Here is a 13092-nt window from a genome sequence, read left to right on the forward strand (position 1 = left end):
AGATGCACTGCATTTCCATTTAAATGAGGCTGCTTATTTCTAAATATGCATTTATACATGTACATTAGCATACACACATTTTCTGAAAATCTGTGTCCTCTTATTTTTTGGTGATGTACCCTAAGAGAAGGTTAGGGTCAAATAGGCTGATATGGCCACTTGTAATTTCAGTGGCAAAGCTAGCTCAGTCACAGCGACCTCAGTGGAACCTTAACCTGAAAGAACTGGGACAAGCAAACTGAGAATTCTGTGCACTGTTTGCAGTGGTGGGCCCTCTGCTGGTCTCAGGGCCCCGATAAATGCCCAAACTTGCCACCATCTGGCACCAGCCCTAGCTCACCTTGCAGCCGAGGGATATGCTCTCACAGTATTGCATCTTTCTCACCTTTAGCTTGCAGCCATGGATCTTTGGTGGCAATGTTGGACAGAACCATTTCTGCAAGTAGTACCAACTGGAGCAGAGGCTGAGCTATCAGGTAAAGGGGTTCTCTCTTTTAATCTTTCCATATCTCACCCTTAGTCATGCAGGCTACAACTCTATGCTAATGGGCATAGGACGTACTTCTGAGTACAACAGAACTCACTCTAAGTGGGTATGTATAGGGTTGCACAATTAGATCATATTTTGCTGCTCTGGGCTCCTGCTGGGAGGAAGGGCAGGATAGAAATCTAATAAATAAATAATAAAATAAATAAATTGTTAAACTTTGGGCAGTGCTCTATTTTAAAGAATAAAATAAATAAATGCACTTGAACAATTTTTTCTTACTTAAAAAAAAAGTCATTCCTATGTTTCTGCAACTCCCACATCGGTCCTTTGAAAGTAGAGGAAGGACATAAGAAGTTGCTGTGTAATCAGTCAGAGCCATCGGTCCATCTAGCAAAGTAATCTCTACACTGACTGGCAGTAGCTCTCCAAGGTTTCAGACGGGGGACATCCCCAGCCCTACCGGAGATGCCAGGGACTGAACCTGGAAGCTTCTGCACGCAAAGCAAATGCTCTATCGCAGAACTGCGGCTGTCCCCCATGGGCAAGCCTTGATCTTCCAGATGTTGTTGGACTACAGCTTCTGTCATCCCTGATCATTGGCTATGCTGGCTGGGATTGATGAGAGTGGGAGTCCAGCTGGAGGGCCACAGGTTCCTGATCTCTAATGTAAAATATACAATGTTCAAATATATATATACGTTCACTTTCTATCCTGTATTCACAATGACACACTCTAAGTAAAAAGCATTCTAAGTAAATAATGCTGACCCCACAGATTTTTTTTTAAATGCAAAAGTGAAACAACCAGGGATGTAGTCATCTGGGGTCACGGGGAATCATAGACCTATTACTTTTTTGGGAGCAGGGTTCCAGCCAGATCCCTATGTGTGAACCAATCAGCGTGAAAAGGGAGTGTGTTAGCCACTGAGAAGGGTTCTTTTCCTTCCATGCTGATTGCAGCCAATCAGAGTGAAAGTAGGTGAGTCAGCCACTGAGAAGACTCTTCCCAGTAGCTAACCCCACAACCTCCCTGTTCATGCTGAATGGCTGCTAAGGATCTCATGGAGTATGGACTCATGAGACGACAGGGAGAGCAAGGAAGACAAGGGAAGTGGAAAAGGGGGCATGGCTATGAGGGGGTGTGACATTACTGTCATGAAGGGACCCTTCACTTCTGAATTTGCCACTATGCTACTGGAACCAACACTGGAAAGGAGGCCATTCATTATCAACATTGTTGGAAGTGAGCTTTGAAACTTGCAGGTAATACACCCTAGGATAGGTATTCAAAGGAATAGACATGGAACAGGAGGCAGACTATTGGCTCTGAGAAAGTTGCAAATAGTTTGAAAGTGGTTTCACTACCTAGGGACAGGTGCACGCACTTCTTGTACGTACACATCATGCCCGGCTGGCTGGGTGATTGGTCAGAGCCATTGCACATGGAGCGAAAAGGTTGCCATTTCTAGCCTCCAATGTGGGAGAAAGGCTATTTCTTAACCAATTTCAGGGAAGGACGTACAGCTCAGTGGCAGATGACATGCTTTGCAGGCAGGAGGTCCTGGGTTCAATCCCTGCCACCTGCAATTCAAAAGAATGAGGAGGCAGATGATGGGGGAAAACCTTTGCCCAAGAACCTGAGGAGCTGCTGCCAGTCAGAGTAGATAATGGTGGGCTAGATCAGCAGACTGACCTCGCATAAGGCTGCTTCCTATGTTCTTTTCTTCTGCCATTGCCTCTCATCAAACAGACTTTCAAATGATCTGCAAAACCTGCATGGGCAGGGGCGACAGTGGGATGAGTGCACGTACCAGGGGCACAGTGGACTCTCTTTCAAGCTAATTTAACTCTTGTGCCACTGTGGGCAACCTTATACAGCCCAGACTGCTCTTTAGTTGTAGCTTTGTAGATGCTGTTGGCGGGTCCCATCGGCCCCAGCCAGCCTGGCCAGTGGTCAGGGATGACAGGAGTTGTGGTCCAGAAACATCTGGAGGGTCACAGATTCCCTATCCCTGTCCTATAGAAAGGGGTTTTCAAATGCAAATAAAGTCTGCTTGTTGTTGTTATGTGCCTTCAAGTCGATTACGACTTATGGCGACCCTATGAATCAGTGATTTCCAATGGGGTCTATTATAAACCACCCTGTTCAGATCTTGTAAGTTCAGGTCTGTGGCTTCCTTTATGGAATCAATCCATCTCTTGTTTGGCCTTCCTCTTTTTCTACTCTTCCCCCCCCCCCAGCATTATTGTCTTTTCTAGCGAATCATGCCTTCTCATTATGTGTCCGAAGCATGATAACCTCAGTTTCATCATTTTAACTTCTTGTGATAGTTCTGGTTTAATTTGTTCTAACACCAGATTATTTGTCTTTTTTACGGTCCATGGTATGAGCAAAGCTCTCCTCCAACACCACATTTCAAAGGAGTTGATTTTTCTCTTATCCGCTTTTTTCACTGTCCAATGTTCACATCCATCCATAGAGATCGGGAGTACTATGGTCTGAATGATCCTGACTTTAGTGTTCAGTTATATATCTTTGCATTTGAGGACCTTTTCTAGTTCTCTCATAGCTGCCCTGTTGGCAGGCCCTTATTTCTTTCTACTTTCTCTTTACCCCCTGACCCCCGGTACCAAGATTTCATGGAAGATTACAGGAAGATTTTCCAAGAGGACGATTTCAGCACTGTAGATTCCTGGTTTCTGCCAGAAAACGAGATGGATCAGCCACTGCCAAGCTGGGCTGGCAGAAGTTACCTAGCGGAGCTTGAAGGGTTTGAGAATGAAATGCCATTCCATCACACTCCTGGCTTGAAAGGTAAAAGGTATCCTTGGATGGCAGTCCTGTGGCATAGATGTTTGACTATGACCTGGGAGAGCTGGATTCAAATCCCCACTCTGCCATAAAGCTGACTGGGTGACCCTGAGCTAGCTGCTGCCTCTCAGCCTAACCTACCTCACAGGGTTGTTGTGAGGATGAAATGGGAAGGGAAAGACTTGAGCTCCTTGGGGAAAAAAGTGGGGATATAAATGCAATAATTAATAAAGTAACCCAACCTTTCATCAGCCACATTAGAAAGTCACAGGGGCTGAGATGGGGAAATTGTGACCTTCCAGATGCTGTAAGTTGTTTGGAGACCTTTAGGTAAGAAGCGACTAACAAGCCTAATATATAACAATAGCAACAATTGCTATCAGCCCCAGCCAGCATGGCCAATGGTCAGGGATGATGGGAGTTGTAGTCCAACTACAGATTCCACATTCCTAAACTACATGAATTATCATCTAGTTTGGAGAAAGGGTCTTAGCTCGGTGGTAAGAACATCTGCCTTGCATGCAGAATGTCCCAGGTTCAATCCCTGGCACCTTCAGGTAGGGCTGGGAATGAGAACCCAGTATGGAATCCTGGAGAGCACTGCCAGGCAGTGTAGACCACTGTTCTTCAACCTTGGGTCCCTAGATGTTGATGGACAACTCCCATCATCCCCAGACAGCACAATCAATGGTCAAGGATGATGGGTGTTGTAGTAGATATTGTAGTCCATCAACAACTGGGAACTCAAGGCTGAAGAACCACTGGTGTAGGCAACACTGAGCTAGAGAGACCGATGGTCTGACTCAGTGTAAGGCAGCTTTCTATGATCCTTGATGGAATGATCTTCTGTTTCTTCTCCAGGCTTCCCTGAGTATACAAACACTGTAGTGGAATTGTCACCGGTCTCTGCCTGCTCAGATCACAGAGCACTGTATAACAGAGGTGAGTTATAGAGGCTGGTGGGTGGGAGGAAAGAGAGATGGTTGGGTAGGTAGACTTAGGCAGTGTCTGACACATTTGAGCAGGGAAAGCCAACACGGTGCCCTCCAGATGTTATTGAATTACTAAGGATTTTTTTTAAAATCCCAGCAGGCATTTTAACTGGATTCTGATTTTACACTTGTAACTCATTTTTATTTTCATATTATTGAGTTTCTTGTGTACTGCTTAGAGACGCCTGTAGTTAAAGGGTATATAAACTGTTGAAACCACAATCAGCCCCGATGGCCAATGGTCAGGGATGATGGGAGCTCCCGTCCAACATCTGAAGGGCAGCACATTGGCTGCTCCTGCATTAAGGCATCCATTGTACCTCCTAGAAGACTGTTTACATTGTTTTGGATGTTGGCACAGTTGGGAAAGAACAATATGTACTTGAGCATATGATTTTAACATTGAGGCTTCTCTCCTGCTGCCAACTGTGCTGTATGAGGAGTTAGCGTGTCCTTGGGTGCTATTTGGGTTTTTGGCATCACACTCTCCCAAATAATGGCTGTGGGGGATTAAGCAGGATTGGGGAGGCTGAGTCCCTCCAGATGTGGCTGGACTCATAGGAACAGAGGAAGCTGCCTTATACTGAGTCAGAGGCATGGTCCATCTAGCTAGTATTGTCTACACTGACTGGCAGTGGCTCTCCAGGGTTTCAGGTGGGATTTGCTCCCAGCCTTACCTGGAGATGCCAGGGATTGAATGTGGGGACTTCTGCATGCAACTCAGATGCTCTGCCACTGAAATAGGGCCCTTCTCCAGCTCCCATCAGCCCCAGCCAGCGTAGCCAATGAGCAGGAATTATGGGAGTTCTAGTCTAGCAACATCTGGAAGGCCACAGCTCCCCCATCATATGGTGAGAAAAGTGGTTGCACAGCCATTGTCTCAGCCTCCTCACTGACTTTTTTCCTTTCAGCTTCTAGGTCTGCCCCTCATCAGGGGAATCTCACCACAAACCTGGAAGGCTCCCACTGTCCTGGCCCTGTGCCCCAGCCCTTGCCGTCTCCTCTGTACCCCTGCTCCCCTGAAGAACAGCCATCCTCATCTCAGCCTCTATGTGGAGGTCAGCAGGAACAAGATCAAGGTAGGCGCCTCTGGTTGATGGCTTTGTGCCTTGCTTGCGGGCAGAGCTTGGAAAAGTTACTTTTTAAAACTACAACTCCCATCAGCCCCAGCCATCATGGCCACTGGATTGGGCTGATGGGAGTTGTAGTTCCAAAAAGTAACTTTTCCAAGCTCTGCTTACAGGCTTCCCAGAAAGCATCTGGCTGGGAAACAGAATACTGGACTAGATGGACAATTTTTGGTCTCATCTTGCAAGGCCATTCTAGTTTATATATTCTGCATATTTTGAATGCAAGCAAAGGATTCTGCAGAAGGAACAGCAGAAACTTGCACTCTGTATACGTTATGCTCATTGAAACAGTCAGCCTTATAGCACCATGCATTTACAGCACTCTTATTTTATATTTACTTATTTGATGTATAAAAATATTTGTATACCCCTATTTCGTTAAAAACATCAAAGCGATTTACAACACGTTAGGAACAACAACCATAGAATAAAAACATTAAAAATACAATAAAAACAAAGGTCAATTGTTGCAAAAAACAAAAAAGCATCTTAAATCCCCGCATAAGCCTGGAGAAACAAAGGTTTTCAGCAGGCGCTTCAAAGTTAAAACACGTCACCTGCTGAACCTCTGCTGGCAGAGCATTCTTGAGAACTGGGCCGATGACACTGAAGGCTCAGTTTCATGTCGATGTTACCTGAGCCTCACCACTTTAACCATTGTGGCTTCCCTCAAAGAATCGTGGGAGCTATAGTTTGTAAGGGTGTAGAGAGTTGTTAGGGGACCTCTGTTCCTGACAGAACTACAGTTCCTGAAGTTCCTGGGAAGAAGGATTGATTGTTAAACCACTCTGGGAATTGTAGCTCTGTGAGGGGAATTGGGGAGCCTCCTAACAACTCTCTGCACCCTTAGCAAACTACATCTCCCAGGATTCTTTGGGGAAAGCCATTCCTGCTTAAAGTGGTGTGATGCTGCTTTAAATGTGTGGTACAGATGGGCCTTCAGATGGTTTCTCTAGCCCTGTGTTGCTTACTCTGCATCTAGCTCAGCCTCTAGTCCAGTATTACTTACTCTGATTGGCAGTGGCTCTGCAGGATCTCGGGGACGTGCCTTTCCCATCATCTGCTACCTGATCAATTTAATTGGAGAAGCCAGGGATTGAACCAGGTGGACTTTCTACTTGCAAAGCAGGCTCTCTAAATCTGAGTTATGGCCCATCCTCAAATCAGAGGACAGCCAGATGGATAGTGGGCATTGAAGCCCCAGTCCCTGCCCAGTCTCGCCAAGCTTCTATGACTTTATCTGGTGTCATCCACATATTTTCAACATTTCCACATATTTTCAAGCCCACCTTCACACTCCTGTTCTTGCATCCCTGTTCCCACCAGAACAAACTTTCTTGGGGGCTGTGGCATCCCACACTTGGAGGAAGACAGCTGGCCCAGCCAACTTCTGCCAACCCAGCATCTCGGACCGTGATTCATGTCAGTGTGAGCCTCCAGTCAGGATCCGGAGAAAAGGGGACTTAAGGGTCTGGACTGATGCCAACATCACCAACCTGTCCTATAAGGACAGGCCAGGTAAGGCTAAGTAAGGGTTTTGGGGTGAGGAGAGGCACAGGAAATATTTAAAGCACTGGGGTTAGTCTTCACAGCCCTGAACAGCCTGGGACCTGATTACCTTACAGACTGTCTAATCCCATATGAACCTAACCTATAATTAATATAGAATCTGGAGGCCTTTCTGCATTTCCCATCAATACTGGAAACCAGTTTGGTGGGTACAAGAAGGGACAGGGCCTTCTTGATGGTGGTTCCAAAGTTGTTGAACACCCCACCACTGGAAATATGCCAGGCTCCTCCTTTCTTGGCTTGTGGAGGTCTTTGAAAGACCGCTCTGCTGTATTAAATATTAAAAAGTAGCAGATTCAAATCTGCTCCCTCAAATTATTCAGTTTTGATGTGCTGCTATCTCAGTGTGATTCTTGCAACTGTAATTTTATTGTCATGCTTGTAGCTTTGCCTTCATCTTGTAAACTGCTTTGAATGATTCCCAGAAAAGCACCATGTGAATCCGGGGCACCAGAGTGCCTGTCAGTACCTGTTAGGGCACCCACAAAAGGTCTCAGTAAAAATCCCCTAAATATCCTCTCGAGAGGCTGTTTTTTGTTTCTGCTCATACCTGTTTGTGCTGGCTCAGTTGTCTCCCCTTCATGCCCCTTAAACATGCCCACATCTCACTGGATGCCATCTTGAACAGAGGTGAGGTGCAAAGAGCTGCTCTCTCAGTGAATGTGGCAGTGGATGATGTAGGCGCCCGTCTCTCTGCTCATTTGATGGTGGTGGTGGTGATGTCTGCACTGTTTGGTGGACCTGTCCCCTACAACAGCTATTTTGCTATGCCACGCGCCACAGGAGCAATTTTGTGACTGGCATCCACTGCAGTTTCTCAAAATTCTGAATGTTCTTACTGGCCCCCTGAAAGGTTGGTGACTCCCCAATGTAAGTAATAAAAAGCAAATGGTTGAGGGTGAGGTGGGATGGAGGAAAAGGGTGCCAGGACCATCCTTTTTCCTCTGATGTGTTGGGGCTGACACTTTTTTTTTTTTACCATGGTTCCCAAGTTCCCCCCCCCCCATGGGCCGCTTGAAAATTGCTGATGGGTCTTGGGCAGACCACTGAATGAACTTTCTGCCTGCTGAAGCAGTTGTAACGCAGCGTGCTTAGATACTTTAAGGCTTTTAATTGTATTTTTCTTGCTTCTTTCATTTCTCATATTGTACAACAATTTGCATTCCACAGGATCCAGACTGTAATATAATCAAATACAAATGTAAGAGCTATTAGCATCAATAGAATGTTTAACGCAGACGTGCCACGGACCATCTGAACGAAGCTAACGGATCACTTTTTGGGAACCCCTGCTCTACCTGATTCAAAAGGAAATCTTCTTTTCCCAGGCTGCACGTCATTCAGATAGCAACCAGGTCACTGCTCCATTTAAGCCCTGCTTGACCCTCCCCACCCCACTTTTCTCCTGGACAGGTTCCGGCCCCATCCAATTGTGGCGTTTTCTATTGGAGCTGCTCCAGGATGGCTCATGCCAGACCTTCATCCGCTGGACAGGGAACGACTGGGAGTTCAAACTCTGTGACCCCCACGAGGTGAGATTCTGACTCGTGTGCCCTTTGGCTGCACACTCACCAAAGGAACGGTACTCGCTCACAAGGGAAAATCCCCTTCCATGCTATGCCAGAAGAGCCACAGCTCGGTGGTAGAGCATCTGCTTAGGATGCAGAAGGCCCCAGGTGCAATCCCCAACATCTCCAGCCAGGGGCACGAGAGAACTTTTCTTGAACGCTGGAGAGCTGCTGCCATTCATTGTGGGCAGTACTGGGTTACACATACCAATGGACTGACTCAGTATGAGACAGCTTACTATGTTCTTATGCTGCCCTCTAGATGTTTGGGACTATAACTCCCAGCAGTCCCAGGCAGCATGGTGTAGCTCTAAACATCTGAAGGGGTTTTATTTCTTATATTGCAGGCAGGGGGAAGGCTGTGCTACTCCAAAATAAACATTTGATTTGAACACACCCATGAGAATGTCTTTTTCTGTTGTTAAATATTTTTGTTAGATCAAGTTTCCAGTCCTTATGGATGTAGCAAGAGATGCAAGTGTGATAACATACCATTTCCAGGCCAAGCCACAATAGTACAGGACAAGGCAAGAAACAACGAAAGTGCAGCCTTCCAGCTCTTTATTCCAGGAGTGGGAATCTTTGTCCCTCTAGGTGGTGCCAGACTACTACTCCCATCAACCCTAGCAAGCATGGCCAATGGCCAGGAATGATGGGAGTTGTAACAGCACCTGGAGGGCCAAATTGTCCCCACACCTGCTGCCTTCAGTTTCCCCACCAAGCAAGTGCCTCTCTTACCTCCAACTGGGGAGACTGAGCCATTCCATATTGTGGCACTGCCGTATCCAGAGCAGACTATTGACCCATCTGGCCCGCTGTTGTCTTCTAGCACGACGGGAAGCAGCTCTCCAAAATCTCACAGTCCAAATAACCTTTCCCACTCCTGCTGTCCAAGAGCCAAATGACTTATGACCATTACTCACATTTTTTAAACAGGCATGCTTACCCTAACCCTTTGACTTTAGGGAAAAGCAGGAATGGATGTCCCAGTACAGGATACTCTACCAGTATGTATTGTCCCTGCCTCAGTTGTCTGCTGAAAATCACACATCCCACTTTACCTATACATCTTTGCCCCACAAAAGGTGCAAAGGCATCTTCAGTAACCTGCCCTGGGACCTAATGGTGAAGGGCAAGCAATCATCGTCATCTTCAGGAGCAAAATCCAGCCAGAAAAGAGTGATTTTTCAGCAGAAAACCAGTGCAGGGTCCCACTCTAGACTAGAAATGTGTTTGGTATTGGGGGCCCACCACAAGTTTTTCTCCAAAGTAAAGCAGCCAAGTCAAGCATGCTCATTTAAAAAGCGTAACTAATAGCCATGTGCAGGTTGGCCACAAGATCCTTCAAGGGAAATGTTGAAAATTGAACCTGGGAGCTTCCATGTGCGTAGAATGTGCTCAGCTACTGAGCTTGGCAACCCCCACCCCAATAGCCTTCCCCTGCAGCACCATCCTTGGCATTGCTTGACTTCCTTGGAACCATTCACTTTGCAAGAAGCCTTCTGTTCTTGCCTTATGGCCTAGATTGTACCGCCTGAATTGCACAGAGTTCTTGGGCTGAGACAGGGAAGCCAGCTGCAGGGTCTGCTGCAGCATTCACTTCTGACGCACGCTCTGCCACACATCATTCTTCGCTCACTGGTGGGAGGCATACACCTAAAAATAGGAAGTGTGGATGTAATGAATGCATGCTCACAATGTTTTTTATTGAATGAGTCCAGACTCTGGGTACCAGCTTTAGCCATAGCTTTCTGCCAAGTGTAGCCTCAGCAGTAGAGAAAACTAGGTTTATTTGTAATTACGCACCAAGCCAGGTAAGTAGAACCTCCACCACCAAACGCAGCATACCTCTGAATACCAATGAACATGAAATGGACGAAGGCTGTCACCTCCATTTCCACTGTGTAGGCTTCCTTGAGGAATGTGGCTAGATGCCATTGGAAACAAGACACTGGGCTCCAAAGGTTTGGTTTGGTCAAGCAATGCTCCTCGGAAAGGGACCGTGGCTTAGGAGTAGAGCATCTGCTTTATATGGATTGGGGCCGCCGTTCAAACCTTGACAGCTCCAGGTGGGCGGGAAGGCTCCTCTTTGAAACCCCGTAGAGCTACTGGTAACCAGCGCAGACAACAGTGAACTAAATGGACCATTGGCATGGCTCTGTAGAAGGCAGTCGCTCGAGTTCCTTGCCAGCTTATATTGAAAATAGCTTTAGGAAAAGCAGGGGCTCAATGTAAGCTGCAGGGACACCCCACGCAATTTAATCTTCAGACAGACAGTTCAGAGTCGTAGTGTGTGGCTAAGACCTTTCATTTGCAAACACGTGCATCGTATAGGAAAGGGAGACGCATGGACCGCCAACTGTTGTTGGATGCCCATCAGCACCACGCAGTATGGGAGCTGTAGTCAGGCACCACCAGAGCTCCAGCTATTTTGGGCTACACGGTGGCTGGGGCTGATGGGAGTTGTAGTCCAAAACCCCTCGGAGGACAGAAGGTCTGCAAAGGCTGCTGCTGTACAACACATTCAGCAGCAAACTGAATATGAAGCATTGGGGGCTTTTTAGTTTAGAGAAAAGGCGGGTCAGAGGAGACATGATAGAAGCGTATAAAATTATGCATGGCACTGAGAAAGTGGATAGAGAAAAGTTTTTCTCCCTCTCTCATAATACTAGAACTCGTGGACATTCAAAGAAGCTGAACATTGGAAGATTCAGGACAGACAAAAGGAAGTACTTCTTTACTCAGCGCATAGTTCAACTATGGAATTTGCTCCCACAAGACGCAGTGATGGCCACCAGCTTGGATGGCTTTAAAAGAAGATTAGACAAATTCATGGAGGACAGGGCTATCAATGGCTACTAGCCATGATGGCTGTGCTCTGCCACCCTAGTCAGAAGCAGCATGCTTCTGAAAAGCAGTTGCTGGAAGCCTCAGGAGGGGAATGTTCTTGCACTCAGGTCCTGCTTGTGGGCTTCCCCCAGGCACCTGGTTGGCCACTGTGAGAACAGGATGCTGGACTAGATGGGCCACTGGCCTGATCCAGCAGGCTCTTCTTATGTTCTTATGTCTCTGGCTTATTCAACAGGGGAAGGGCTGCAGCTCAGTGGTCAAGCATCTGCCTTGCTTGCAGAGCTCCCTGGTTCAATCCCTGGCATTTCCAGGTAGGGCTGGGACAGACTCCTGCCTGAAAGCCTGCAGACCCATTGCCAGTCAGGGCAGACAGCGCTGAGCTAGATGGGCCATTGCTCTGACTCATTCTAAAGGCAGCTTCCTCCAGCCTGGCTGAGGATGGAACCCTTGGGCTGCCTTTGGTCACATTCTCCCGTCTCTCAACTCCTGGCAGGTGGCAAGGCGCTGGGGCAAGCGGAAGAACAAGCCCCGCATGACCTACGAGAAACTTAGCCGCGGGCTGCGTTATTATTATCACAAGAACATCATTCACAAGACCAGCGGGCAGCGCTATGTGTACCGCTTCGTCTGCGACATCCAGGGCCTGCTGGGCGAATTGGCCAAAAAGCTGCACAGCTAGAGGCAGCCGGCGTCATCCTACTGGTTGAGCCTCTGGGACAGCCTTCAAGGGTGCCAGAAAGAAATCAAGGCGTGGCTCGTGCCATGGACTTCACCAGCTCCTTTAGGACTTTGCTTAAGAGCGCAGCAGGCCACAAGACTGGTATGATGCTGGTTGCCTTCCTCCCAAGGGCTACCTCCGCTGCTGCTGCGGTTTGTTGCAGGGTAAACAGACGGTTCGCAAAAGACTACGCCAACTGAAACAGGTTTCACTAGCTGGCAAAGTGGTAGTTTCATCCTTCCACCCCAATAAAGCAGGGAAGGATGTAGCATAAGCTCGCAGGATTTGGTCAGAAGCAAAACACCTGGGCATTTAAGCTACAGCAAAGTACACAACAGAGGGGCGTGCATGATTCTTTGGGTGTGTGTCTCTCCCACCCTATCATCCCGCCCAAAAACACACACACTCAACGTTTTAGTAATTATCAATATTAACATGTAGAGAAACCTCTATTTCCTTCTCCCTTCACAGTTGCTTCCCTTGGATCAGTTGCTAGATTCTAAGCCGCTCGCGGCAGAGAGTTTTCCTCCCAGAACTTGTAAAGCACCAGGTACAGGGGTAGCGTGAAATTAGTAAAAACCAAAGCATTGTTTTTGAGAAGAGGGTTAAAACAGCTTTCGACTCTTGGTTCTGTCTCTGTAGTGCACAGGCAAGGTGGCTGAAAGGAAAGCATTGCGATTCTGTAGCCTTTTAGAAAACACGCACCATGACCCTAAAAAGCATGGTTACAAGTCCCCCCACCCTGTTCAGTTGTTCATGCTCAGCTGCACATGCGAAGGATTGCAGGGCAATTGAGAAGACGAATGGATAAGTTCTCAGGCCATAGTCCTATATCCACTAACCTAGGAGTAAGTCCCAGTGAACTCAACGGGACCTAGCTCTCAGTAGACATGTACAGCATTAGAACTATTTCTCCTATTCCCAATCCTACATCTACATGACTTCTGAATGTCCACTCGTTTT

General features: G+C 47.2%; 1 protein-coding gene across 1 annotated transcript; it reads left to right on the plus strand.

The window, feature by feature from the left end:
* Positions 1-400: 400 nt before the first annotated feature.
* On the plus strand, positions 401-12090 carry ETV2 (ETS variant transcription factor 2). The gene is made up of 8 exons (XM_061597478.1): positions 401-476; positions 3126-3305; positions 4164-4244; positions 5206-5373; positions 5582-5588; positions 6785-6942; positions 8407-8525; positions 11905-12090. Exons 1-8 carry the CDS (start codon positions 401-403, stop codon positions 12088-12090), a joined length of 975 nt encoding a protein of 324 aa, XP_061453462.1.
* Positions 12091-13092: the final 1002 nt, after the last annotated feature.

The sequence above is a fragment of the Rhineura floridana genome, chromosome 15 (assembly GCF_030035675.1).
Source record: "Rhineura floridana isolate rRhiFlo1 chromosome 15, rRhiFlo1.hap2, whole genome shotgun sequence".
NCBI lineage: Eukaryota > Metazoa > Chordata > Lepidosauria > Squamata > Rhineuridae > Rhineura > Rhineura floridana.

Excerpts from the sequence above, each read along its gene's own strand:
- ETV2 (XM_061597478.1), top strand. The coding sequence starts at position 401 with ATGGATCTTTGGTGGCAATGTTGGACAGAACCATTTCTGCAAGTAGTA. Across the intron at positions 477-3,125 it reads AGCAGAGGCTGAGCTATCAG|ATTTCATGGAAGATTACAGG; the intron begins GTAAAGGGGTTC and ends CCCGGTACCAAG. Across the intron at positions 6,943-8,406 it reads GTCCTATAAGGACAGGCCAG|GTTCCGGCCCCATCCAATTG; the intron begins GTAAGGCTAAGT and ends TCTCCTGGACAG.